The sequence below is a fragment of the Diabrotica virgifera genome, chromosome 2 (assembly GCF_917563875.1).
Source record: "Diabrotica virgifera virgifera chromosome 2, PGI_DIABVI_V3a".
Taxonomy (NCBI): Eukaryota; Metazoa; Arthropoda; class Insecta; order Coleoptera; family Chrysomelidae; genus Diabrotica; species Diabrotica virgifera.
The window spans coordinates 144481885-144507490 of NC_065444.1; the positions used below are offsets into that span (position 1 = coordinate 144481885).

General features: G+C 35.2%; 1 protein-coding gene across 2 annotated transcripts in view; it reads left to right on the plus strand.

Moving 5' to 3' along the window:
* The window catches only part of LOC114346374 (ketimine reductase mu-crystallin), a 202398-nt gene that overhangs the window by 69216 nt on the left and 107576 nt on the right, over window positions 1-25606 (plus strand). For both annotated transcript variants that reach the window (XM_050644040.1, XM_050644041.1), the window contains exon 3: window positions 23818-23991. In XM_050644040.1, the coding sequence (XP_050499997.1) occupies window positions 23818-23991 (174 nt within the window). The remainder of the gene's footprint in view (window positions 1-23817; window positions 23992-25606) is intronic.

Sequence of the window (25606 nt, forward strand, 5' to 3'; positions counted from 1 at the left end):
TGGACCAGAGATTATCCAACCGAGTAAAGTTTTTTGCAATATAGGTGAGTTATTTTCCAGTTTAATCTGTCCAGAACAAAGGAGATCCCAAAAGAATCCTGCTCCTATTAGGAGATCCATAGGAATGCTTTCATTAAAATCAGGATCAGCCAATAGTAGATTGGCAGGTATGTTAAGTAAAGATTTATCAAAGGATATACATGGAATGCAAGATGTAATCTTGTCCACTACCAAACACGATAAAGATGCATTGTATGCAGTAGTACGAGAATAAACAGTAACTAATGTTTTCGAATTGATTTTTGAACTGCTTTGATTTATTCCTGTAACTGACATGTTTATTTTGTCTACACAAAGATTGAGATTTCTGCAATAGGAATTTGCAACAAAGTTACTTTGCGAGCCACTATCTAGCAAAATTCGACAATTATGAGAATTGCCTTGATCATCGAGAACAGTCACTTGAGCTGTGGAAAGTAAAATGCAATCCTTATTTTCCAGTGAACATAAAGTATTCGAACGATGTGACTGTGTTAGAAGTACTAGCTTGCTCCTGTGAGCTACCATAATCCGACTGAGATTCAACAATTTGAGAGTTAGATGCCAAATTCATGCTATTATTATTTGGCAACGAAAAGTTAATATTTGCTGATGTATTTAAATGCGTAGCTCCTAATGAGTACCTAGCGGTACTCAGTACCGCTAGGTACAACTGTAATATTGTTTTGAGCATTTGTCACCTTGAGAGGATCTCGACTATTGTCAGAACTATGCGATTTAGAGGACCTTGGTTTACTTCTTATTTCTTGAAGTTCTTTTTTAGCCAGCGAAATGATTTTAAAATAAGTGTCTTCAAATTGTTCGCGCTCAGTATCATTGGTTACAAAATCACCGTCAACACGGGGTGAAGCCACCTCTATACTGAATTGAATATTATTGAATTCGTCTAAAATTCCAAGAATATTGGTATAACGTAAATCTAGTTGGTCAATATCTTTGTTAGAAGACGCTATATATTTATCAAAAAATGTATGAAAACGAGTAAGGTTTGATTTAATAATTTTATGTTTACCTTTAAAATAATCTAAATCATACGTCATTTTGCGAGATCACGAAAAACAGAACAAAAATGCCGAACGAGGTGCTTCCCCTATCTAATGGACAGACGTCACAAATGTCACAAAATTGGGAGGAGCTTATGTTGGCTCCAAACAATTTTGATTGTAACATTAAATGGTTATAAGGAATTTTTCATTTATGTGCTTTGTGTGGCAAAATAAGACTTCATTTACGTATTTCGTTAAAGAAACCTGTTAATTAAGAGATTTTTATTTGTTTTTGCTCAGGTGGTTTTTATTCCTTAGTTATTGAAAATAAACATAACCTCAACACTGTTTACGTTCTAATCATTGCATTAAATTAGCTCACCTGGGCCAAAACGAATAAAAAATCTCTTAATTGGCACGTGTCTTTAACTAAATACCTAAATGAAAAGTCTTATTTTGTCACACAAACCACGTAAACAATAAATTAAAAATTCCTTATGAGTGTTTAACATTATAAACAAAATTGTTTGGAGCCAAATATAAGCTCCTCCCAATTTTGTGATGTCAAGACTTAGGATGTCCATAGAACACTTAACGAAACGAATATAGATTGCACTTGTTATAAAGTGTAGAATGTAGTTATTAGTATAAAGATTAATAATAATAGATAGCGTTATTACTATCAAAAACCAACTATTATATAATAGCAACCAAATACGAGGTTTGATAACGAAATCAAGTTGATATTAGTGTTAGGAATTACTATTTATAAACAAATATTGTAATAGTAACAAAATACGAGGTATAATAACAAAATCAAGTTGATGTGTTAGGAATTACTATCAATAAACAAATATATGTAATAGTAAGTAACAAAACATGAGGTTTAATCAACTTCAATAACGAAATTAAGTTGATGTGTTAGGAGTTACTATAAATAAACAAATATATGTAAGAGTAACAAAATACGAGATTTAATCAAGTTTAATAACGAAATCAAGTTGATATGTTAGGAATTACTATCAATAAACAAATATATTATGTAATAGTAACAAAATACGAGGTTTAATACCGAAATCAAGATGATATTAGTGCTAGGAATTACTATTAATAAACAAATATATGTACCTAATAGTAACAAAATACGAGGTTTAATAACGAAATCAAGTTGATATTAGTGCTAGGAATTAGTATTAATAAACAAATGTATGTAATAGTAACAAAATACAAGGTTTAAATCGTTAAAACCTGTCCAAAATATTTTCAAGTATCATCCGAATTCCGGTCAAAAGAAACCAATTATCTCATCCAACGACAAAATACATTAAATCAATCCAAATATCGAGAACAGAAAAAAGACCATACCTTGCAAAACGTGTTCCTAGCGAAGCGGTTTCTTACATCTCCATCCAAAAACCAATCTCGAGCCTCGCCGGCATGGCACGCGTGATATTTGATACAATTTTTCTAATTAGGCACTAATTAATAACACCGGGCTTTATGAAGGACCATGTGGAATCCGTACATTTAGCATAATTAATTATACGGTTTTCTGCAACTATCAGAACGAAAATTACTGTTATACAGAGTCGGTATTTTCTTATCGATGGTATTCGCCTTTAAGAGCAACAAAGATACATGCATTTATTATACATTTAAAACGGGTTAGAAGATATTGGGCGGCCAAAGTAGGAAGGGCCACCAAAAAATTTCGCGTTGTAGGTAGGTATGGCTTTGTCAGACAGCGTTGCCGAATTTGGAAATTATCAAAAGAAAATATTAAAGTAGAAAAAATAATATATGTAGTTAACTTTTTGTAAACAGATATAATAAAAAAATTATTTAAAAATAACAAAATATTGTTTTCACCCATTTTAAAAAAATGTGAAAACGTTGAATTATAATTCAACGTTTATTTTTTTACTTATATTTTTCTTTTAAATAATTTGTTTAGTAGATGTACTTATTTGTTCACAAAAAATAATATAGGTACAGTAATGAGTGCGCTATTAAGAACCGGCAAAATAACGCAAAAGATGGAAAGCATAATACGTTGTGAAATAAAAAGAGATTAAACTAATAGAGATGTAAAATTATCGATAGGAACCTATAAATTTACAAAACATTACATAGTTTCGCACCTTTAGACATATCTGAGGAGTATAACAAATCTAACCGTGACAGGAGAATTTTATAATATTCTAAATGTTTTCTGTCACTGACGTCTAAAGGAGGGAAACTATGTAGGTGCCTGATGTAATGTAAACTTATAGGTTCCTATCGATAATTTTACACATCTACTAGTTTCATCTCTTTTTATTTCACAACATATTAAGTTTTCCATCTTTTGCGTTATTTTGCCGGTTATTAGCGCGCTCATCACTGTATTTTTTTTTCTACTTTGATGGATAATTACGCATGTCTGTCTCTCTCAGAGACTTTGTAAACACAACTTTTCCGTCATTAGATAAGACAGAACAAATGAACTGTCGAATGAAAGCTCATTACCCAACGATTTTATTAAGGTGAGAAATTTGACCTTGCACTTCCAGTTTTAGAGTTGAAACTTGAAGTACTATTTTAAAGTCGCCCAGTAAATATTATAAACGACTTACTATTGGACGCGCTTTAGCAAGATGAAAACCATTATATTTTTCCGGCTTTGTGCAAGTCTGTCCGTCCGTCTGCCTATCGAATATAACTCCTACGTTATTAAAACACTCAACTCCGGTAGCGAGATAATATAGCAGGAGACCTGAAAGCTACGGGCGTGGAGAACTGGACAGAGATTGTCTAAGACAGAGAAGAGTGAAGGCATGCTGTCGAGTGGGCTAAAACCCACGAAGGGTTGTAACGCCACGTAATAAGTATGAGGTGTCGAATTAAGGATGGTATTAAAGCTGAGAAATTGGACTTCACCCTTCAGATCAAATTAGATCTTATAACCCAAAGATGGTATCAATTGCAACCGGAAGTACTGTTTTAAAATCACCGAAATAGTACAATACATTTGTTTTCGTCTTGCTAAAGCGTGTTAAATAATACATTGCTTGTATTAATTCGGCGTCATTAAAACCGTACTCCCGGTTGTAACTCTATAAACGGAAGTCCGAGGTCAAATTTCTTACTTCTAATGCCATCTTTGGGTTATAAGCTCTCATTCGACACATCATTTGTCATTCTATTTTTTTGTCGGACGGACCGACTTGAATAATACCGGAAGCATCTTGCTACGGCGCGTCGAATAATATGTCGCTTGTACTATTTCGGCGACTTTAAAATAGTACTTCCAATTTTAACGCTCAAACCGGAAGTGCGATCAAGTTTCTCACTTTAATAACATCCTTGGGTTAAGACTTACTCTCTTAGAGAGATTAACTCTTACACCTCATTATTTGTCCTTCTGTCTGATCTTATGACGGAAAAGTTGTGTTTACAAAGTCTCTGGGACAGAAAAACTTGCATAATTAAAGTAGAAAACATATTATATTAATTTTTGTTAACAAATAGTGTAGGTACTCACCAAATTATTTAAAAGAAAAAACTAATAAAAAAATAAACGTTGAAATATAATTCAACGTTTTCACATTTTTTTAAATTGGCGAAATCAATATTTTTTTTACTTAAGTTTTTTTCTTTTAAATAATTTGTTTATTACATCTGTTTAAAAAAGTTAAATATATTATTTTTTCTATTTTAATATTTTCTTTTGATAATTTCCAACTTTGGCAACACTGTCTGACAAAGCCATTACCTACGACCCGAAATTTTTTGGTGACCTTCCTAGTTCCGCCACGTTCGGCCGTCCCACATCTTCTAACCCGTTTAAAATGTATAATAAATACATGTCTTTTTGTTGCTCTTATTAAAGGCTCATACCATCGATAAGAAAATACCGACTCTGTATAACTTTATTTCGAGAAAATAAAATACAAAGTTTACAAAATGGTGTTAATCGTTGTAGATCTTCGATGAGAGAGAGAGCGACCTGCGTGCTTCGTTTGGACGTGTGGGATGATGGATCGGCGCGCATGATGACGCGTTTTACATATGCGCACATATCAAATACACTGCTGCCCAAAAATATTAACTACACTGCTGTCCAAAAATGTTTGTATATCGGGACGCAACAGTAGTGGAAACATCGAAGTCACACCAGCAACTGTAAAAACAAACTCAGAATGGGATGATCCCCCACAAAAGGATCTTCAAGTGAAAACAGCTTCAGCTTCCTCGGGAGCGTATAGCTTGTATATACAGGGTGCGCCAAACCTCTGGTTTTCTTTGATTACGGCTAAACTATGAGATATACAAAAAAATGTTTATAACAAAACTAATGTGTATCAAAGAGGTCTATAATTTAAAATTATTTTCAACTATACAGGGTGAGTCAGAACGACGGTATGAACCAAAGTTTTATTTTTTTAAATGGAACACCCTGTATATTAAATCATTTTTGAATATATTATTTAAAAATATGAAAAATTTGTATAAGGTCTGATAGGCCTAAAGTTAATAATTTTCGAAATATTTACTTTCTTATTGAGAAAAATTAATATTTATAGGGTTTTGGATTATGTTTCCAAGGAAATAAAAATTTAAGTGATAGGTCAAAGTTTTTAAAATATAGTGTTATTTTTAAATAATTTAATATTTTTTACTTTTAGCCATAAAATATACAGTGTGATCACTATTTGCAAATACAAAATTTTCTCATTTTTTTTTAAATGGGACACCCTGTATATTAGTTATGCGTTTTGTAGTAAATATTACAACCTTTCTTTTGGTATAAGGTTGTATGTACCTAGCATGTTTCGTTTTGTAGATATTTTAAAAAAACTATAGATTTTACTTTTTTGCGGATTTTTTATTTAAAAATTTTTTTGTAATAAAAATAATTATAATCTGGTTTTATAAACATACACTAGAATACAAAATATGAAAATAAAAACGTAATTAAAGATTAAAATAAATCGTATGCTAGTACAATTTAATTGAATTTAATAACTTTAAATTATTTTACAAAAAATATTTTACCATATTAATGAATGCATAAATTAGTTACTAAATTAAATAAACAACCAAATTTTAAATCAACCATAGTAATTTTTCTACCGCAGCAACTTTCCTGTATCAAATTAATTGTTAGTTATACTGTATTTACGAGTAAGATCAGTAAATAACTTTTTAATTTACCTACATTTTGAGAACGTATAAAGTATGCTTTGAAACAAATGAACGTTATGGAAGTATAAGAAGTAAATGGTATCTTTGTACCTACTCGTGTCACAAAAGCTGGTAATAATTTCTAATGGTTTCGCCCAAAACAAATGTCATATCAAAAATTTTTCGGTTAAAAAAATAAAATTTATAATATAAAAAATTGTTACAAAAGTTTCAACTACAAAAGTATTACCAGCTTTTGTGACACCAGTAAATACTATTTATATTAATAAATAATTTGGCTGATACATTTAACATTCATTTGTTTCAAAGCATACTTTATAATAATTTTTATATTCTCAAGATGTATGTAAGTAAATTTAAAAGGTAAATTAAAAGTTTAACTAAATACAATTTAACTAACAATTAATTTGGTACAGGAAAGTTGCTGTGGTAGAAAAATTACTACGGTTGATTTAAAATTTGGTTGTTTATTTAATTTAGTAACCAATTTATGCATTCATTAATATGGTAAAATATTTTTTGTAAAATAATTTAGTTATTAAATTCAATTGAATTGTACCAGCATACGATTTATTTTAATTTTTAATTACGTTTTTATTGTCATTATTTATATTTTAGTGTATGTTTCTAAAACCAGATTATAATTATTTTTTTTGCAAAAATTAAATTTTTAAATAAAAAATCCGCAAAAACATAAAATCTATAGTTTTTTTAAAATATCTACAAAACGAAACATGCTAGGTACATACAACCTTACACCAAAAGAAAGGTTGTATAATATTTGCTACAAAATGCAAAACTAATATACAGAGTGTCCTATTTAAAAAATGAGAAAATTTTGTATTTGCAAATAGTGATCACACTGTATATTTTATGGCTAAAGGTAAAAAACATTAAATTATTTAAAAATAACACTATATTTTAAAAACTTTGACCTATCACTTAAATTTTTATTTTCTTGGAAACATAATCCACAACCCTATAAATATTACCATTTTTCTCAATAAAAATGTAAATATTTCGAAAATTATTAACTTTAGGCCTATAAGACCTTATACAAATTTTTCATATTTTTAAATAATATATTCAAACATGATTTAATATACAGGGTGTTCCATTTAAAAAAATAAATATTTAGTTCATACCGTCGTTCTAACTCACCCTGTATAATCAAAAATAATTTTAGATTATAGACCTCTTTGATACATATTAGTTTTTTTTAACATTTTTTTGTATATCTCATAGTTTAGCCGTAATCAAAGAAAACCAGAGGTTTGGCGCACCCTGTATAATGTAGCGATGGTCTATTCGGCATTCTGTCAATGCTTTTAACATTTTCTGCTGGTTAAGGTATCGAATGCTTCCTCGTAGTCCACGAATATCAGTTCCAATGGTTTGTTGTATTCCGCAGACTTCACTGTTAAGTTTTTTATTAACAGTAAGTCGTCGTTAGTGATATATCCGGATCTAATCCCAGCTTGTTCTCTAGGCTGATAGAAGTCTAACTAAGCCTCCAATTTTTTTTGAAATTTTTGTGAAAAGTTTATATATATGCAAACTGATAGGACGGTAGGTTTTTAGATCTGTTATGTCACCTTTCTTGTGTAATAAAACAATGACTGCATTGTTCTATTGAGAAGGGGTTTTTCCTTGGTAAATGCATTCGGTGAAAAGTTTAGCCTAAGCCTGGATAATTTTATTACCACCTTCTTAGATTGCCTCGATCACTATTCCGACATCGCCAGGGGATTTATTATTTTTCATTTCTGAAAGTGTCTTCTTAATTTCGTATGGTGTTAATTATGGCATTAATTCTGATCCCTGGTTTGTGATTGAGTAAAAATGAGTAATATTTGTAAAGCATTTCAACTTCCTTTATTTTCATTTAAATTGACATAAGAGCCTCCAAAAAGGAATCCGCACATACTTCCTGTGGCTTCTGTAATTTCTGGGACAAAACAGCGATATCCTTTTTTTCGGGTACCGTAGTTATTACGCGCAGAACATGTTTTGTATTTGATTTGAATTCGTTTTAAAAATTCATGTATATCAACATCAAATTCAACATTGTGTGCGGTTAACGAATGCAATGAATGCATAGATTCATCGTTCCCATTACAGCGCACATCACATTCATAATTTTTTCTTGCTGTTATGGCAGTGTCACTAATAGGATTCCTTATAGATTCGTAATCAGTACCAAGAAATTAGGCGAGGAAATAAAACATTACCTATAACTTTTTTAAAGTAAGACGGATCGTTATGAAACCTTTTGCATTCGTTTCGGGAGAGCTTCAGGAAAAAAGTTGACTTATTGCCATTTGACATACTGACATTTTCCAAAGTGCATATATCAACGTGAATATGTGGATAATTTGGCAAACATTGGCAGGTGTCTTAAGATTCCCCAGGAGATAAAAATAAACTATACAGAACTTTGGCCAATTCTAAAAGATAATATAAAAAATGAACACAATCATTATTGGAAGTCAAAAGTACAAATTAAAGGAAAATGGTATTCAGAAATACAAGTAACATTTCCAGAAAAACCCTGGTTTCACAAATTCCCATACATAGATAGAAGGCATTTGACAAATATAATAAGAATGAGAACAGGACATTGTTGTACAAGCTCACATCTATATAGATTAAAAGTAAAAGAACATCCTTACTGTGAATGCGGAAAAATTGAGGATCTAGACCATATTTTTCTACAGTGTCCAATAAGAGTATCCAAGCAGTTTAATCTGAGAACCGAACTTACAAAATTAGGAGTACAAAAGAATTCCAATGTTCAAAATATATTGCAACATCTTACTCATGAACAACTAGAGGCAGTGATTATTCATTTAAATATTAACAAAATGAATTTATGAATCTAAAATACTTCGACCCGCAGTTACGTCCCCCAATATTCCCCTGGTTACTTGGTAAATCAAGGCAACATTTTTAGGTTTTCATTTCAGTGTTGCAGCATTGCTTAGAGCAAGACGAGCTGCAATATAATCAAATGTACTGGCAGATGCACAAGTATGCAAGCCAAGAAAGAGAGTAAGAAGAAATATATCAAAGTGTTTAAAAAATAAAAATTCACAACTCGGGAAATAACCATGGAAATAAGTTCAATTTTCATGCTAGGGGGTTTTTGAGGTCGCTGAACAGGAATCGTCTCCTGGAGTTTTAACCTCAGAATTTTTGAGGTCACTGGACACGAATATTGTATCGAAGATGCTGTACGAGGTACCTGGTGCCCAGTATCTACGTCATCTCCTGGAGTTTTAGGGAAATCCGTTATGCAAATAGTTGAAATTTGATATCTCAGTGTTTTTGAGGTCGCTTGATACGAATATTGCATCGAAGATGCTGTACGAGGTACCTGGTACCCGGGTCATCTCCTGGTATTAAATGTATTTAAAAAATTTATTTGTATAATACAGATACCTTACTCTTCCTGTTACTCACTGTTGAATTTTATACGATCCTTAATAAAACTCCAGGAGACAATGTAGATATTGGGCATCAGGTATCTTCGATGGATGCAATATTCATGTCCAGCGATCTCAAAAACCCCGAGATAATAAATTAAGTGATGACGTACATACCGGGCACCATAGTTACTCCGCAGAGCATCGTCAAGGCAATATTCGTTTTCAGTGACTTTAAAATCCTCGGGATAACAAGTTTCAAAGAATATTAAAATGAATTTTCATAAAACTCCAGGAGATAACGTATATGCGCGGCACCAGGTATCTTGTACCCTACAGCTACAGCAACGCTGCAGCAATATTCGTGTTCAAAGACTTCAAAAACCTCGGGTGAGGAAGCAAATCAACCACACAACATGCAAGTGGATTATTCAGATGCTTCAGAGCAGAATAATATCCACAGATACGTATGAAGATACCATAAATCTGAGGCAAACTAAGGGATGTCCTGAAGGCGGTGTATTGTCACCGTCATTATGGAACATAGTTGTCGATGATCTGATTCATGGGCTAAGCGCCCAAGGAATCTGGGTCCAGGGTTTCGCAGATGATATCGAAATAGTAACTAGGGGAAACTTTCCCAGCACTGTTGCGTATCGGTGCGATATGCCCTTCATTACATAGAGAACTGGTGTCTGAAAGAGAACCTCTCCGTGAACCCTTCTAAAACTAAACTGGTAGCCTTTACAAATAAGAGGAAGCTTACTGGACTGGATTTATTTGGAGAGGCACTGGAAAGAACCAATGAGGTTAAGTATCTAGGGGTAACCCTGGATTCGAAACTCAATTGGAATACTCATATTACCAATATAACCAATAGGGCTAAGCGACTCATCTGGAACTGCAGACGAGTTGTAGGTAAAACCTGGGGATTGAAACCAAAGGTGATATGTTGGTTGTACACATCAGTGATACGACCGACAGTCACTTATGGGTCAGTACTCTGGTGGAGAAAGACGGCTTTGCAATCTTGTGTGACCACTCTCACCAACCTAGAAAGACAAGCGCTTCTAAATATAACAGGAGCCTTGAATAGTACAGGAACGGCTTCATTAGAGGCTATCACAGGTCTCCCTCCGCTGGAGTTATATATTTCGGCGGTAGCCTTTATGACCATCCTGAGACTTAAAGCAAACAATACTTGGAGGCCGAATTAGGTATTGAATAGCCACACAAACATTATTGGGACTATACTTAAGGAATCCATCTTTATGATGGACTCAGATATGATGACATCAGAATTAATCTTCACTGAGAAGATTAACACAATTATACCATCTACAGAACAAAAAGTCCCAAATATTAATGGGGACTTCATATGGTTCACTGATAGATCTAAAACTGCCCATGGTAGTGGATCAGGAGTCTTTGGGCAAACATGTAACTATAATAAATCTTACAGCCTAGGTCAACATTCAATGGTGTTCCAGGCTGAAGTTTTTGCTTTGGTGGTGGCTTGCATTGATGAAATCATTGATGAAGACCCTAAAACTAAGAGAATAAACATTTACACAGATAGCCAATCGGCTATTCTTTAAAGAACCCTCTCACTAAATCAAAACTGGTGAGAAACTGCAAAGATCTCCTTAATAACCTGGCAAAAGACAATCATCATCATCATCAACCCGTACGCGTCCACTGCTGAACATAGGTCTCCCTCAGCTCTTTCCATCTTTCTCTGTTTTGTGCGGCTTGCATCCAGTTGCCGACAATACGCTTCAGATCGTTAGCCCATCTGGTTGATGGTCGTCCTCTGCTCCGTAGTGCTTATTCTCGTGGCCTCCACTCGACAATATGTTTTGTCCATCGGTTGTCTGACAATCTGGCGACGTGTCCTGCCCAATTCCACTTGAGCGACGCGATTCTTTCGACGGCGTCCGCTGTTTTTGTTCTACGACGTATTTCTTCGTTTGGGATTCGGTCCCTCAGGGAGACACCCAACATTTGGCGCTCCATAGCCCTCTGAGTTATGCAAATCTTGTTCACTACCTTTTTTGTGAGTGTTAATTTTTCCGCTCCATAAGTGAGTACAGGCAATACACACTGGTCAAAGATTTTCCTTTTCAGTCATATGGGTAAGTCCCATTTAAATACATAGCTCAGTTTACCAAACGCTGCCCAGGCTAATCCTATGCGACGTGGGAGCTCGCAAGTCTGGTTATCTCTTCCCAACCGAATTTCATGTCCCAAGTACTTATAAAATGCAGTCTGCTCAATATCCATCCCATCAACAACAATATTACGATTTAGCACCAGATTAGTCATTATTTGCGTCTTGTTGATGTTAATCTTTAGTCCGACCTCTAAGGAAGCGTGATATAACTTGTTCAACATTATTATTGCATCATCCATACGATCGGCTATAAGGACGATGTCATGCGAATCTTAAATGACTGAGCTTCTCTCCATTTATGCTGATACCATATTCGTTCAGATCTGCCGTCTTAAAACTGTGTTCTAAAAGGGTTGTGAACAGCTATGGTGACATGGTGTCTCCTTGCCGTACTCCTCGCTGTATACAGAATTTATTTGTTTGTTGATTAGATAGCCTTACGCTAGCCGTTGCGTTATGGTAGATATATTTTATCATGTTAGTGTAGCGATGGTCTATACGGCATTCTGTCAATGCTTTTAACATTTTCTGTTGGTTTATGGCATCGAACGCTTTCTCGTAGTCCACGAATATCAGTGCCAATGGTTTGTTGTATTCCGCAGACTTCTCGATCAAGTTTTTTATTACCAGTAAGTGGTCGTTAGTGCTATATCCGGATCTGAAGCCAGCTTGTTCTCTAGGCCGATAGAAGTCTAGCTTAGCCTCTAGTCTTTTTTTGATAATTTTTGTGAAAAGTTTATATATGTGTGATAGCAGACTGATAGGACGGTAGTTTTTTAGATCTGTTATGTCACCTTTCTTGTGCAATAAAACAATGACTGCATTGTTCCATTGAGAAGGTGTTTTTCCTTGGTAAATGCATTCGGTGAAAAGTTTGGCCAAAACCTGGACAATTTTATTTCCACCTTGTTTGATTGCCTCAATCACTACTCCGTCATCGCCAGGGGATTTATTATTTTTTATTTCTGAAAGTGTCTTTTTAACTTCGTATGGTGTTACTTCTGGCATTAATTGTGATCCCTGGTTTGTGATTTTGGGCAGGAGCTGATCTTGCCTTGCGTTGGTGCTCTCATACATTTCGCGATAAAACGATTCGACAACCTTAAGGATTTCGGCTCTATCCGTAGCAATGCTGTTGTCTTTGTTTCTTATTCTGTACATATTTTTGTTGCCAATGGTATTCGTATTTCGCCGCAAAACTTTTAAACTTTTGTTTTCATGAATTATTTGAGTTATTTCTCTTGTATTGTTTTCTCTTATGTCTTTTCGGATTGACCGGTGGATATCCTTATTTAATTTCTTCAGTGTTGTGTAGTTGGAGTCGTATTTTTCCGTCAGTTGTCTTCTTTTACTTATTAACTCTTTGGTATTTTGGCTTAATTTTTCTTTATGGGTCACGACCGTCGGGCAGCACTCCCTTTCGGTTTCTTTTAGTTCCTTCGTTATGAGATTATTTGCTAGTTCGATGTCTTCTATTTCGTTTTCTAAGTCTTGTATACGTCTGGTTAGTATATCTTCATAGAGGTCGTTGTTTTTTGTTTTCTGGGGGAATCCATTTCTTCTTTCGTGTTTTGAAGATTATCTTTGTTCTGTCCAAGTTGACATTTAATTGTATCCTTGCTCGGATTAATCTGTGGTCGCTTCCTATCGAAAATTTGTTAAGTACTTCACTATCTTTAATTATTTATTTTCTGTTCGTTATGATAAAATTTAACTCATTTTTGACACTGCCATCTGGGCTTATCTATGTCCATTTACGCTGAGGCTTTTTATCGAAAAAAGAGTTCATCACGGATAAATTTTCCTAGTGTAAGAAGTTAAGCAGTCTTTGCCCTCGTTCATTTCTTTCGCCGTACACATACTTGCCCATTGCTACTTCTGCATCATCTTGTTTAAAGCCCATTTTCGCATTAAAGTCGCCCATAACTATTGTATAGTATGCTGATGTAGTATGTAATGCTGTTTGTAGGTCGTCATAAAATTTTTCAGTTTCTTCATTTGAGTGGCTAGTCGTTGGAGCATATGTATGGATTATCTTAAGGTTATATCTTGCTTTTAGTTTGAAGATGAGGTACACAATCCTGGGACTTAGGCTGTTAATTTTAGTTGTATTTTGGGCGTGCTTTCTATGTATAATGAATCCTACTCCACCATTTGAAGTGTCTTCTTCTCCTCTAAAATGAAATAAGTGTCCCGATTTAAGGGTAATTTGGGCTTCTCCTCTTCGTCTGATTTCACTGAGGCCGATGATGTCCCATTTTATTGCTTTCAGTTCTTCCTCCAGTTCCATCATCTTCTGGTCCGATATAAGAGTTCTAACATTGTATGAGGTGATATGCATTTGTCGTTCTTTGTGGTAGCCTCATCTTTTCCGGGGATTCTTAGCACCCTCTGCTCCAACCCTTTTCCACCCGCTACCTTGGCTGGGTGTGTTGGAGCCGCCGGAGACTGAGGGCCGTTCAGTAGTTTCGTCTTTAATAGAAATTTGCCTTTGTGGTTTTTAGCCATTAAAACGCCACGCTTGGCTAGTGCGTGTTGGCGAGTTGGTTAGGATGTGGAAGGAGGAAAGGGTGGAGATGGGAATGCTTTGGGTTTGGACATGGTTTCCCCGGTAAAGGGATGTTGGGGAAATCCATGAGCTCGCGTAGGGCAGGTGTGCTATTCCTGAAGTAGATCTATTCCCTACCGGGATCACAGAGAAGTATCTACCCGCTACCACAAAAGACAATAAAGTATCTTTAATATGGGTGCCGGGTCATGAAGGGGTGCATGGGAACGAACGAGCAGATATGTTAGCGAAACAAGGCTCGATAGAAGCTTTTGAAGATCCAGAACCTTTCTGTGGCATCACTAAAGATGCTATGAAAAACGAGGTTAAGAAATGGCTGATAAAGAATCATCAAAATAATTGGAGAACTACTCAAGGGCAAATCCAGACTAAAAAAATAATCAAGAATATTGATAAAAAACTCTCGAACAGTTTGATGAACCTCAATAAACGAGAGATCAAAACGGTCACTGAAATGGTGACTGTGACTGGACATTGCCGTTTAAGAAATCACCTATAAAAACTAGGTAAGGCGAATGGACATTGGTGCAGAAAGTGCGAAATGGAAGAAGAAACTGCCATACACATACTATGGCCATTGCAGTGTGCTAGGTGATGTAAGGCAGGACTTCACTGGTCAAATGAGGTTTGAACCAGAAGAGATCCTAAAACTACCAATAAGAAAACTGTTGGCCTTCGTTGAGGTCACAGGACTTATTAAAGTTTAAGGAGAAGAACAGGATTTGGTACAAAGGTCTTATGACCAAGTGCCAGAGACTAACGAGTCTCGCCTGAGTTAAGAAGAAGAAGAAGAAGACCTCGGGTTAACAAGTTTCAATGATTTTCATAATGAATTTCCATAAAACTCTAAGGAGACGACGTAAATACCCCGACGGGGGCTGACCCCGTTAAGTCGGCCTCCAATAATCCGGAAGTCCGGCTAACCCGGAATGATTTCCATCAGACAAAACAAACATTTTTCACTTTGACTGAGTTTTTTAACAAGAAATAAACAATATTGTATACAACTGTACGTAATTTTGATGTACTGTACATATACATACAGTGTGTCAATTTGAAAAGTTGCCACCCCTATATACAGGGTGTAACAAAAATATAGGTCATAAATTATAACACGTATTCTGGGAACAAAAATAGTTCGATTAAACCTAACTTACCTTAGTACAAATGTGCACACAAAAAAAGTTACAGCTCTTTGAAGTTACAAAATGAAAATCGATTTTTCCCAATATATCGAAAACTATTCGAGATTTTTTATTGAAAATGGACATGTGGTATACTTATGGCAGGGAAATAGTTAGAAAAAATTATAGTGAAATTTGTGTACCCCATAAAAATTTTATGGGGGTTTTGTTCCCTTAAACCCTCCAAACTTTTGCGTACGTTCCAATTCAATTATTATTGTGGTGCCATAAGTTAAACACATTATTTCTAAAACTTTTTTGCCTCTTAGTACTTTCTCAAAAAACCAGTTTTTATCGAGATATTTTGAATATTTGTCAAATTCACCACATATTTGTAATGTGGTTACGTATGACTATAAGAGACCTGGTAATACCATGAAAATTTACATTTTTAGGTATGTTTTGAACCAATTTAAAAAAGAAGCCACATCTCGATAAAAGATACCTTATCGAAAAAATAGTAAGAGGCAAGAAAGTTTTAACAACACTGTGTTTAATCAATGGTACCACAATAATAGTTTAAGTGGAACGTATACAAATATTTGGGGGGTTTAAAGGAACAAAACCCCCATAAAATTTTTATGTAAACATATTAAAAAAGAAGCGGCATCTCGATAAAAACTAGATTGTCGAAAAAATACTAAGAGGCAAAAAAGTTTTAAAAATATTGTGTTTAACTAATTGTACCACAATAATAATTTAATTAGAACGTACGCAAAAGTTTGGGGGGGTTTAAGGGAACAAGACCCCCATAAAATATTTATGGGGTGCACAAATTTCACTATAATTTTTTCTAAAGATTTTCCTGCCATAAGTATACCACATGTCCATTTTCAATAAAAAATCTCGAATAGTTGTCGATATATTGGAAAAAATCGATTTTCATTTTGTAATTTCAAAGGGCTGTAACTTTTTTTATGTGCACATTTGGACTAAGGTAAGTTAGGTTAAATCGATCTATTTTTAGTCCCAGAATACGTGATTTAATTTATGACCTGTATTTTTGTTACACCCTGTATAATTTGGTCCCTATAGAAAATCTAAAAATATGCAAAAACACGTCAAATTTATTTGTGAGGGGGACATTTTGTAGACCAGTTTTCAACTAAATTACATCAACCCTCTAACGGGGGCGGACACAACCCCCAAAGTCTTTATTTGAAAGGGGAGTTAAGCGATTCCTTATTTTAAAGGTCATTCAATTACCTTTTCAAAAATACCACATACCTTATATTTCTTTTCAGTACTTTTGGAAAAATCTTGGACTCAATACTTTAAAAAAAATTTTGGAGTTCTGAACTTGATACTTAATATCTTTACGGTTTTACTTGGTTTTTCCAAAAATACTCCAAAAAATACTCTAAATACTCCAATACCCAAAAAAAATTCAATTTGGAGTTCAATACCCCAAAAAAAGTTTTGGAGTTCTGAACTCGATTCTTAATATCTGTATGGTTTCACTTGATTTGTCCAAAAGTACTGAAAATAAATATAATGTACCTATGTGGTATTTTTGAAAAGGTAAGCGAACGATTTTTAAAATGAGGTATCACTCAACCCCTCTTTCCATTAAAGATTTTGGGGGTTGTGTCCGCCACCGTTAGAGGGTTAATGTAATTTAGTTGAAAACTGGTCTACAAAACGTCCCCCGCACAAATAAATTTGACGTGTTTTTGCATATTTTTAGATTTTATATAGGAACCAAAGTATAGGGGGTGGCAAGTTTTCAAATTGACACCCTATATTAATGAACTCATTTCCATGATTAGTTTCCGAGTTGTGACTTTTTATTTTTTGAACATTTTGAGATGTCTTTCCGAAGCAGTACAACAATGCATATTTCATTTGTCGCTCATGCCAATAGGTCAACTTTTTCCTGAAGCTCTCTCGAATCGAATGCAAAAGGTTTCATAACGATCCGTCTTACTTTAAAAATTTAGAGGTTTTAATCTAAGAGCTGGGAGCGGATTTTGTGCGTGATAAGTAATATGGAAAAACTATACAGGGATATGTTGAATTAGTTGTGTACATGACTTTCACCAACGGCCGGAAACCAGAGTGGGGGCCGAGGGTAGTTATAAGGGGTCAAAGTCGCGGTTTTTATTATTTTTTTTATCATGCTCATGATCGAGGTAGTGCACCAAAATTTGGGAATAAGTAGGTCATGACGTACCTAAGTAAAATCTCTAGGGGCGCAACGCTGCGCGGCCGACAAAGGGGTGGGGGTAGGGGTGAATATAAAAAATATAAGGGTTTTTTTGCGACGTTCGTGATTGAGATAATGCACCAAAATTTGGGTATAAGTAGACCATGATATAAATAAGTAAAATCCCCAGAGCCGGAAACCAGAGTGGGGGAGGAAGGTAGTTGTAAGGGGTCAAAGTTCCGTTTTTTATTATTTTTTTTGTGACGCTCATGATCGAGATAGTGCACCAAAATTTGGGAATAAGTAGGTCATGACGTAACTAAGTAAAATCTCCAGGAGTGGAATGCTGCGTGGCCGACAAAGTGGTAGGGCAGGGGTGAATATAAAAAAATGTAAGGGATTTTTTGCGATGTTCGTGAATGAGATAGTGCACCAAAAGTTGGGAATAAGTAGACCATGACATAACTAAGAATGTCCCCAGAGGCGGAAATCAGAGTGGCGGACGAGGGTAGTTATAAGGGGTAAAAGTCGCGGTTTTTATTATTTTTTTTTGTATCTCTCATGATGGAGATAATGCAAAAAAAAATTGGGAGTAAGTAGGTCATGACGTAACTAAGTAAAATCTCCAGGGGCGGAACGCTGCTTGTGGTACAAAGGGGTGGTAGGCAGGGGTGAGTATAAAATATATGGGGGTTTTTTTGCCGTTCGTGATCGAGATAGTGCACCAAAATTTGGGAATAAGTAAATCATGACATTACTAAGTAAAATCTCCAGGGGCGGAAAGCTGCATGGGGGACAAATGTTGTGCCGGGTCACAAAAAATAATACACACTGCGATTTTGACCCCTTAAAACTACCCTCATCCCCAACTCTGGTTTCCGGCTCTGTGGATTTTACTTAGCTAAGTTATGGTCTACTTATTCCCAAATTTTGGTGCACTATCTCAATCTAGCACGTCGCAAAAAACCCCTTATATTTTTTATATTCACACCTACCCCCACCCCTTTATCGGCCACACAGCGTTCCACCCCTGGAGATTGTACTTAGGTACCTCGTGACCTACTTATTCCCAAATTTTGGTACACTATCTCGATCATGAGCGTCACAAAAAAAATAATAAAAACAGCGATTTTGACCCCTTATAACTACCCTCAGCCCCAACTCTGGTTTCCGCCTCTGAGGATTTTACTTAGTTATGTCATGGTCTACTTATTCCCAAATTTTGATGCACTCTCTCAATCACGAACGTCGCAAAAAACCCCTTATATTTTTTGTATTCACTTCTGCCCCACCTCTTTGTCGGCTACGCAGCGTGCCATCCCTGGAGATTTTACTTAGGTACCTCATGACCTACTTATTCCCAAATTTTGTTGCACTAACTCGATCATGAGCGTCACAAAAAAAATAATAAAAACGGCGACTTTGACCCTTATAACTACCCTCGTCCCCCATTCTGGTTTCGGGCCCTGGGGATTTTACTTAGTAATGACATGATCTACTTATTCCCATATTTTGGTCCACTATCTCAATCACGAACGTCGCAAGAAACCCTTTATATTTTTTATATTCACCCCTACCCCCACCCCTTTGTCAGCCACGCAGCGTTCTGTCCCTAGAGATTTTACTTAGTTACGTCATGACCTACTTATTCCCAAATTTTGGTGCACTAACTCGATCATGAACGGCACAAAAAAAAATAATAAAAACCGCGACTTTGACCCCTTATAACTACCCTCGGCCCCCACTCTGGTTTCCGGCCGTTGGTGAAAGTCATGTACACAACTAATTCAACATATCCCCGTATGTTTTTTCCATATTACTTATCACGCACAAAATCCGCTTCTATCTCTCCGACTATTTAGATGATTTTAGTGCTTTATATCCTCGCCTTAATGCTACTCTAATATTTGCTGAAAAAATATTAGGCTAGCGGCAGGCAATCCTAAAATGACCAGGTACTGGCCACGGTGAGGTGAATGGCTAATTTTAGTTATACTTTATTATGTATTTGATTATACTGCAAACGAAAATGAGGTTTATTTTAAATTTAATGTGGGGGAACATTGTCAAAATCGCAAATAAAAAAAAATTAAATCACGTTTTTTTGCGTTTACCTCGCTACAACTCGGTTCCATTTTAATATTTTTTCTGAAATTTTTACAGTACATAGTTCCCACCTTTATGAAGATAATAGTACCTGCTTCAAGCTGTCATTCTTATTACAATAAAAGTTATGAATTTTTAAAAGAAAAATGTGCAGATTCTGTGTGTGTGTGTGTGTGTGTGTGTGTGTGTGTGTGTGTGTGTGTGTGTGTGTGTGTGTGTGTGTGTGTGTGTGTGTGTGTGTGTGTGTGTGTGTGTGTGTGTGTGTGTGTGTGTGTGTGTGTGTGTGTGTGTGTGTGTGTGTGTGTGTGTGTGTGTGTGTGTGTGTGTGTGTGTGTGTGTGTGTGTGTGTGTGTGTGTGTGTGTGTGTGTGTGTGTGTGTGTGTGTGTGTGTGTGTGTGTGTGTGTGTGTGTGTGTGTGTGTGTGTGTGTGTGTGTGTGTGTGTGTGTGTGTGTGTGTGTGTGTGTGTGTGTGTGTGTGTGTGTGTGTGTGTGTGTGTGTGTGTGTGTGTGTGTGTGTGTGTGTGTGTGTGTGTGTGTGTGTGTGTGTGTGTGTGTGTGTGTGTGTGTGTGTGTGTGTGTGTGTGTGTGTGTGTGTGTGTGTGTGTGTGTGTGTGTGTGTGTGTGTGTGTGTGTGTGTGTGTGTGTGTGTGTGTGTGTGTGTGTGTGTGTGTGTGTGTGTGTGTGTGTGTGTGTGTGTGTGTGTGTGTGTGTGTGTGTGTGTGTGTGTGTGTGTGTGTGTGTGTGTGTGTGTGTGTGTGTGTGTGTGTGTGTGTGTGTGTGTGTGTGTGTGTGTGTGTGTGTGTGTGTGTGTGTGTGTGTGTGTGTGTGTGTGTGTGTGTGTGTGTGTGTGTGTGTGTGTGTGTGTGTGTGTGTGTGTGTGTGTGTGTGTGTGTGTGTGTGTGTGTGTGTGTGTGTGTGTGTGTGTGTGTGTGTGTGTGTGTGTGTGTGTGTGTGTGTGTGTGTGTGTGTGTGTGTGTGTGTGTGTGTGTGTGTGTGTGTGTGTGTGTGTGTGTGTGTGTGTGTGTGTGTGTGTGTGTGTGTGTGTGTGTGTGTGTGTGTGTGTGTGTGTGTGTGTGTGTGTGTGTGTGTGTGTGTGTGTGTGTGTGTGTGTGTGTGTGTGTGTGTGTGTGTGTGTGTGTGTGTGTGTGTGTGTGTGTGTGTGTGTGTGTGTGTGTGTGTGTGTGTGTGTGTGTGTGTGTGTGTGTGTGTGTGTGTGTGTGTGTGTGTGTGTGTGTGTGTGTGTGTGTGTGTGTGTGTGTGTGTGTGTGTGGAGAGAAAGAGATGGCATTAGACAAAGAGTCTTTTTGCCACAGTGTCTGTGTCTGTGTGTGTGTGTGTGTGTGTGTGTGTGTGTGTGTGTGTGTGTGTGTGTGTGTGTGTGTGTGTGTGTGTGTGTGTGGTGTGTGTGTGTGTGGTGTGTGTGTGTGGTGTGTGTGTGTGTGTGTGTGTGTGTGGTGTGTGTGTGTGGTGTGTGTGTGTGTGTGTGTGTGTGTGCGTGTGTGTGTGGGTGGGTGCGTGTGTGTGTGTATGTGTGTGTGTGTGTGGAGAGAAAGAGATGGCATTAGACAAAGAGTCTTTTTGCCACAGAATTTTGTTATAAATATGTTTAAATTTTTATCTTAGAATCATTTATAAACTTGATTAAGATATTAAATATAGATTTGTCAGAATAAGATAAAAGATTGCTGATGCTAACTGGAAGGCTAATGTTAAGGTTAATTAAACCTAGATATAAGTTTCGAGTATTCGAGTATAAGTAATTCTTTCTAAATTCTTTCTAAATTCATATTATTTGACACACCTCGTATAAAATTAACAAACATGGATAGCTGATGGTTGCATCTTGAGGTTTAGACCATGCACAGATTTTTATGAAGAATAACTTTTTTCCTAAAATTATTAATAAAAGAGTTATTACATGTCTAATAAATAAAAATGATGTTCGGAATCGGTAATTTAGGAAAATTTCAGAAATTTTTTTTTTCAAGTAGAAGGCTGTGTTTGCATATTTAAATATGATTTTTAACTACAAATAACTTTTCATAATAAAATTTTTTGATATTTTGAAATATAAAGGTAGTTTGCTCTTGAGCGAAATTCATATTTTTTGACATACCTCGTATACTGTTGACAAAATTTGATATCTGATGATTACATCTTAGGGTTTAGACTATGCAGAGCACTTTATAAAGAATGACTTTTTTTCGTAAAATTGATATTAAAAAAGTTTCCCATATGGTTCCAAGTTACGCAGACACCCTGTATATATACCAACTACAAAAAGAAGTCTTTTTTTTGCTTCTACAGTATTTTTGCTATGGTATACAGCCAATTAGAGGGATTTCCCGTTTTATTTTATTTTATTTTATTTATATACGGTTACAATCATTTACAAAAAAAAAAACAATAGATTAACATATAAATTGCATGTAATAAAGAGAACAAAAAATACGAATTACCAATACAAGTTACACAAACAAGGATACCTAATTAAGGATATTAATTAGTGTGGTCGGCAGACAAATGCAGACAAGTCACTTTTGAATTTATTATTATTATTTTTACAGAATAATAAGTCTTAGTTAATGTTTACTAAAATCTGACTCAGGAACATGCTATAAGTTTGGAAAAGGTCAGTGTTAAGGTGCTGGTTTGCTAGTGTGGCAGTTCTAGTGAGGAAGTTGTTAAGACCATAGTTAGTACGGTGGATTGGGTAATGGAAACTAACTGTAGCCCTGGTTGTTTTTAGTGGGACAAGAATATTAATTTTTTGAAGAAGCTCTGGAGTTCCAGTTTTTCCATGTAGGATGTTGTGGAAAGTGATGAGATCCCTTCTCTTATGACGAGCAGTGATTGGTGCCATATTTAAGATATTAAGAATATCTGCATCATTGTAGTTGTCCAAGATATTAAGTCTATATGCAATTTGCTTTAAAAATTTATGTTCAATTAACTGAAGAGCATTAGTATGCACTCCATAAAAAGAGGAGGCATACTCAAGATGGGGACGGACCAAGGCAGAGTAGAGGGTTTTTAAAGCTGTAATATTTGTGAAGTCCTGGGTGTAACTTCTAATAAAACCAAGAATCTGGAAAGCCTTATTAACAACATTATCCAGATGATGAGAAAGCTGTAAGTTTGTATAGAGGGTGGCCCCCAAGTCTTTAAGAAGGGAAGTTCTTTCGAGAGTATAGTGACCAATATTTTAGTCAAAAACAAATAGCATTTCTAGAACGGAAAAAAGTCATAGTTTTACATTTAGTTGGATTAAGTTCCATTCCATTTCTTTTACAACACTCTAGCAAGTTATTTAAATCGTACTGTAGTTTTTCACAATCTTCTGGTTATTTAATCACAAAGCTTAATTTTAGATCATCAGCAAAGAGCAAAAATAAACTAGTTTGCGAAGCATTCATTTATGTCGTTTATGAAAATATTAAACAAGAGTAACCCAAGGTGAGAGCCTTGAGGCACTCCTGATGGAACTTGGATAATTTTAGAAAGAAAAGTGCAAATTTTAACAATCAGTCTACGATCAGATAAGTAGCTTTGGAACCATGACAATAAAGGCTCATCAATTCCAATCAGTTTTAACTTATGCAACAAAATATTGTGTGGCACCCTGTCGAATGCCTTGGAGAAGTCAGTGTATATCGTATCCACTTGATACCCCTTCTCCAAGGCATCCAGCAAGAAGTAAACCTGAATAAGAAGATTTAATTCTGTAGATTTTCGTGGTCTAAACCCAAACTGTTGTTGGACTAGTAGAGGTTCAAATAGAGGGGTTAGAATGTCACATACCAGACTTTCAAATAGCTTGGGGATTGCATTTTTATGTGAATTAAGAATAGTAAGAATACTAAGATGTGAATAGAAGAAACAAAATTATTTTATTTCAATGTTTTGCCACTTTATTTTTAACTTAAAACAATAAAAAAACACTCTACTAGTCAAAATTAATGTCCATGTGTAATGTTTTAGGTGATAGGTGGATTTGAAATTACGAAATGGAGAACAGCAGCAGCTTCTGCCGTTGCAACTAAGCACATCTACGAAAATAGAAATAAACCTTGTAACATATTGGCCATATTAGGAGCTGGCCAACAGGGTTGGGCACATGCTGAATGTTTTAAATATTTCTTTAAGTTTAAAGAGGTATGAAATATATTATTATATTTAGTAATTAAATATTTAAAACATTAATATAAATTAATATTAAGATCGTTTTTCCCAATGCTCTTGTCTAGCTTTATGGTTTAGATGGGAAACCAGGGGTTGGTGTTTCACAAACGAGTTTACTAAATTAAAAAAAGTATTTGCTCTTACATTTAATTTACTCTCAAAATTAAACATACATACATACATAATCGAAAACCTCTTATACCCGTAGGTGTCGAGGTGTACAAGCTTTCTTAAATTTTGTCTACAAATTTACGACACTCTTTTCTGTCTCTAGCTAGTTCCTTCGCCTCACTCCATGTCTTCCCTCTTTCTTCGAGAATCTCATTTATGCTTTTGTTCTATGTTTTTCTTGGTCGTCCTCTACGATTTTTCCCTATTCTTCTCGCCTCCCATATCTTCTTCACCTGTCTAGTTTCGTTCATTCTGATCATGTGTCCCAACCATTTCAGTTTCTTTTCTTCTGTTTTTACCTTTAGTGATTTCGTTCCTAGTTCTCGTCTAATGTCTTCGTTTCTTCTTCTGTATGTTCTTCTAACACCCAGCACTTTCCTAAAGTATTTCATTTCACTTGCTTGCAGTCTCTGAGTCAGAAAAAGATAGCGATACACACATTTCTATGTTCTCAGACATTCCTAAAACAACTCAACAGACCCATTTTGCGAACGAACCAACTATTTCATAGGAACTACCATAGGCGTAACCAGGGGGTTGTAAAGTATTTAAATATCTAAAATTAACATGAAGTAAAACTCCCTAGTGTAGTTGGTATATTTAATAAAAATTCTAAAAATTTTTAAAAATCCAAACGGATTACGTTCAAAACGTTTTCGGACTTATCAGTCCATCATCAGTGAACCTAAAAGTAAGTAATCTCACTTAGTAAAATTGAAAAGGGTGAAATTTTGAATGTTAAAAATTGAAAAGTGTGGTTACGATTACTTACTCTCTGTCCTTGCTAAATAGCCACAATGCCAAACACTGGTCAAGATGTATGTTCTAACTACATGGTAAAATTTGTTTAACAATTTGGCTTACATTGGATGCCAACGGATAAGTACTAGGTACATGATGCTCTACTTCATTAATTAAGAGATTTTTTATTATGAATAGGTCTACATTGAACTACGTTTAGTCTGTCAATGATTTAGAAGAAAGTTGAAATACTTCAAATGTCAGTAAAATTGACATCCAGGAAAGGGAATTTTTAAGGTATTAACCAAGATCAAGATCCAATGTGGTTACGGAAATTTAAGTTTAAGATTGTGTTGGAATTTTAATTTTTAATATTAGAATTTAAATTTACTATTTTTTAAAAAATATTACAACCATTACTATAAACTTGACTATAAAATTAAATTTGATCGAAATTATTGTCATAATAAAATATGGTAATGAAAACAAAATGTAAGATTGAATTATTGGTTAATGAAAGTTAAAAATTTTTTGTATATAGCCTTGGGGGTGAAAGTTAAAACGTTGAAGAGATATAGAAGTTGTTTAGTGTGTATAGAAATGTAAATTTGTTAACTGTAATGTTGGTTGTATAATAACCCTAATAATAACCCTAATAAACCCCATAACCCTAATC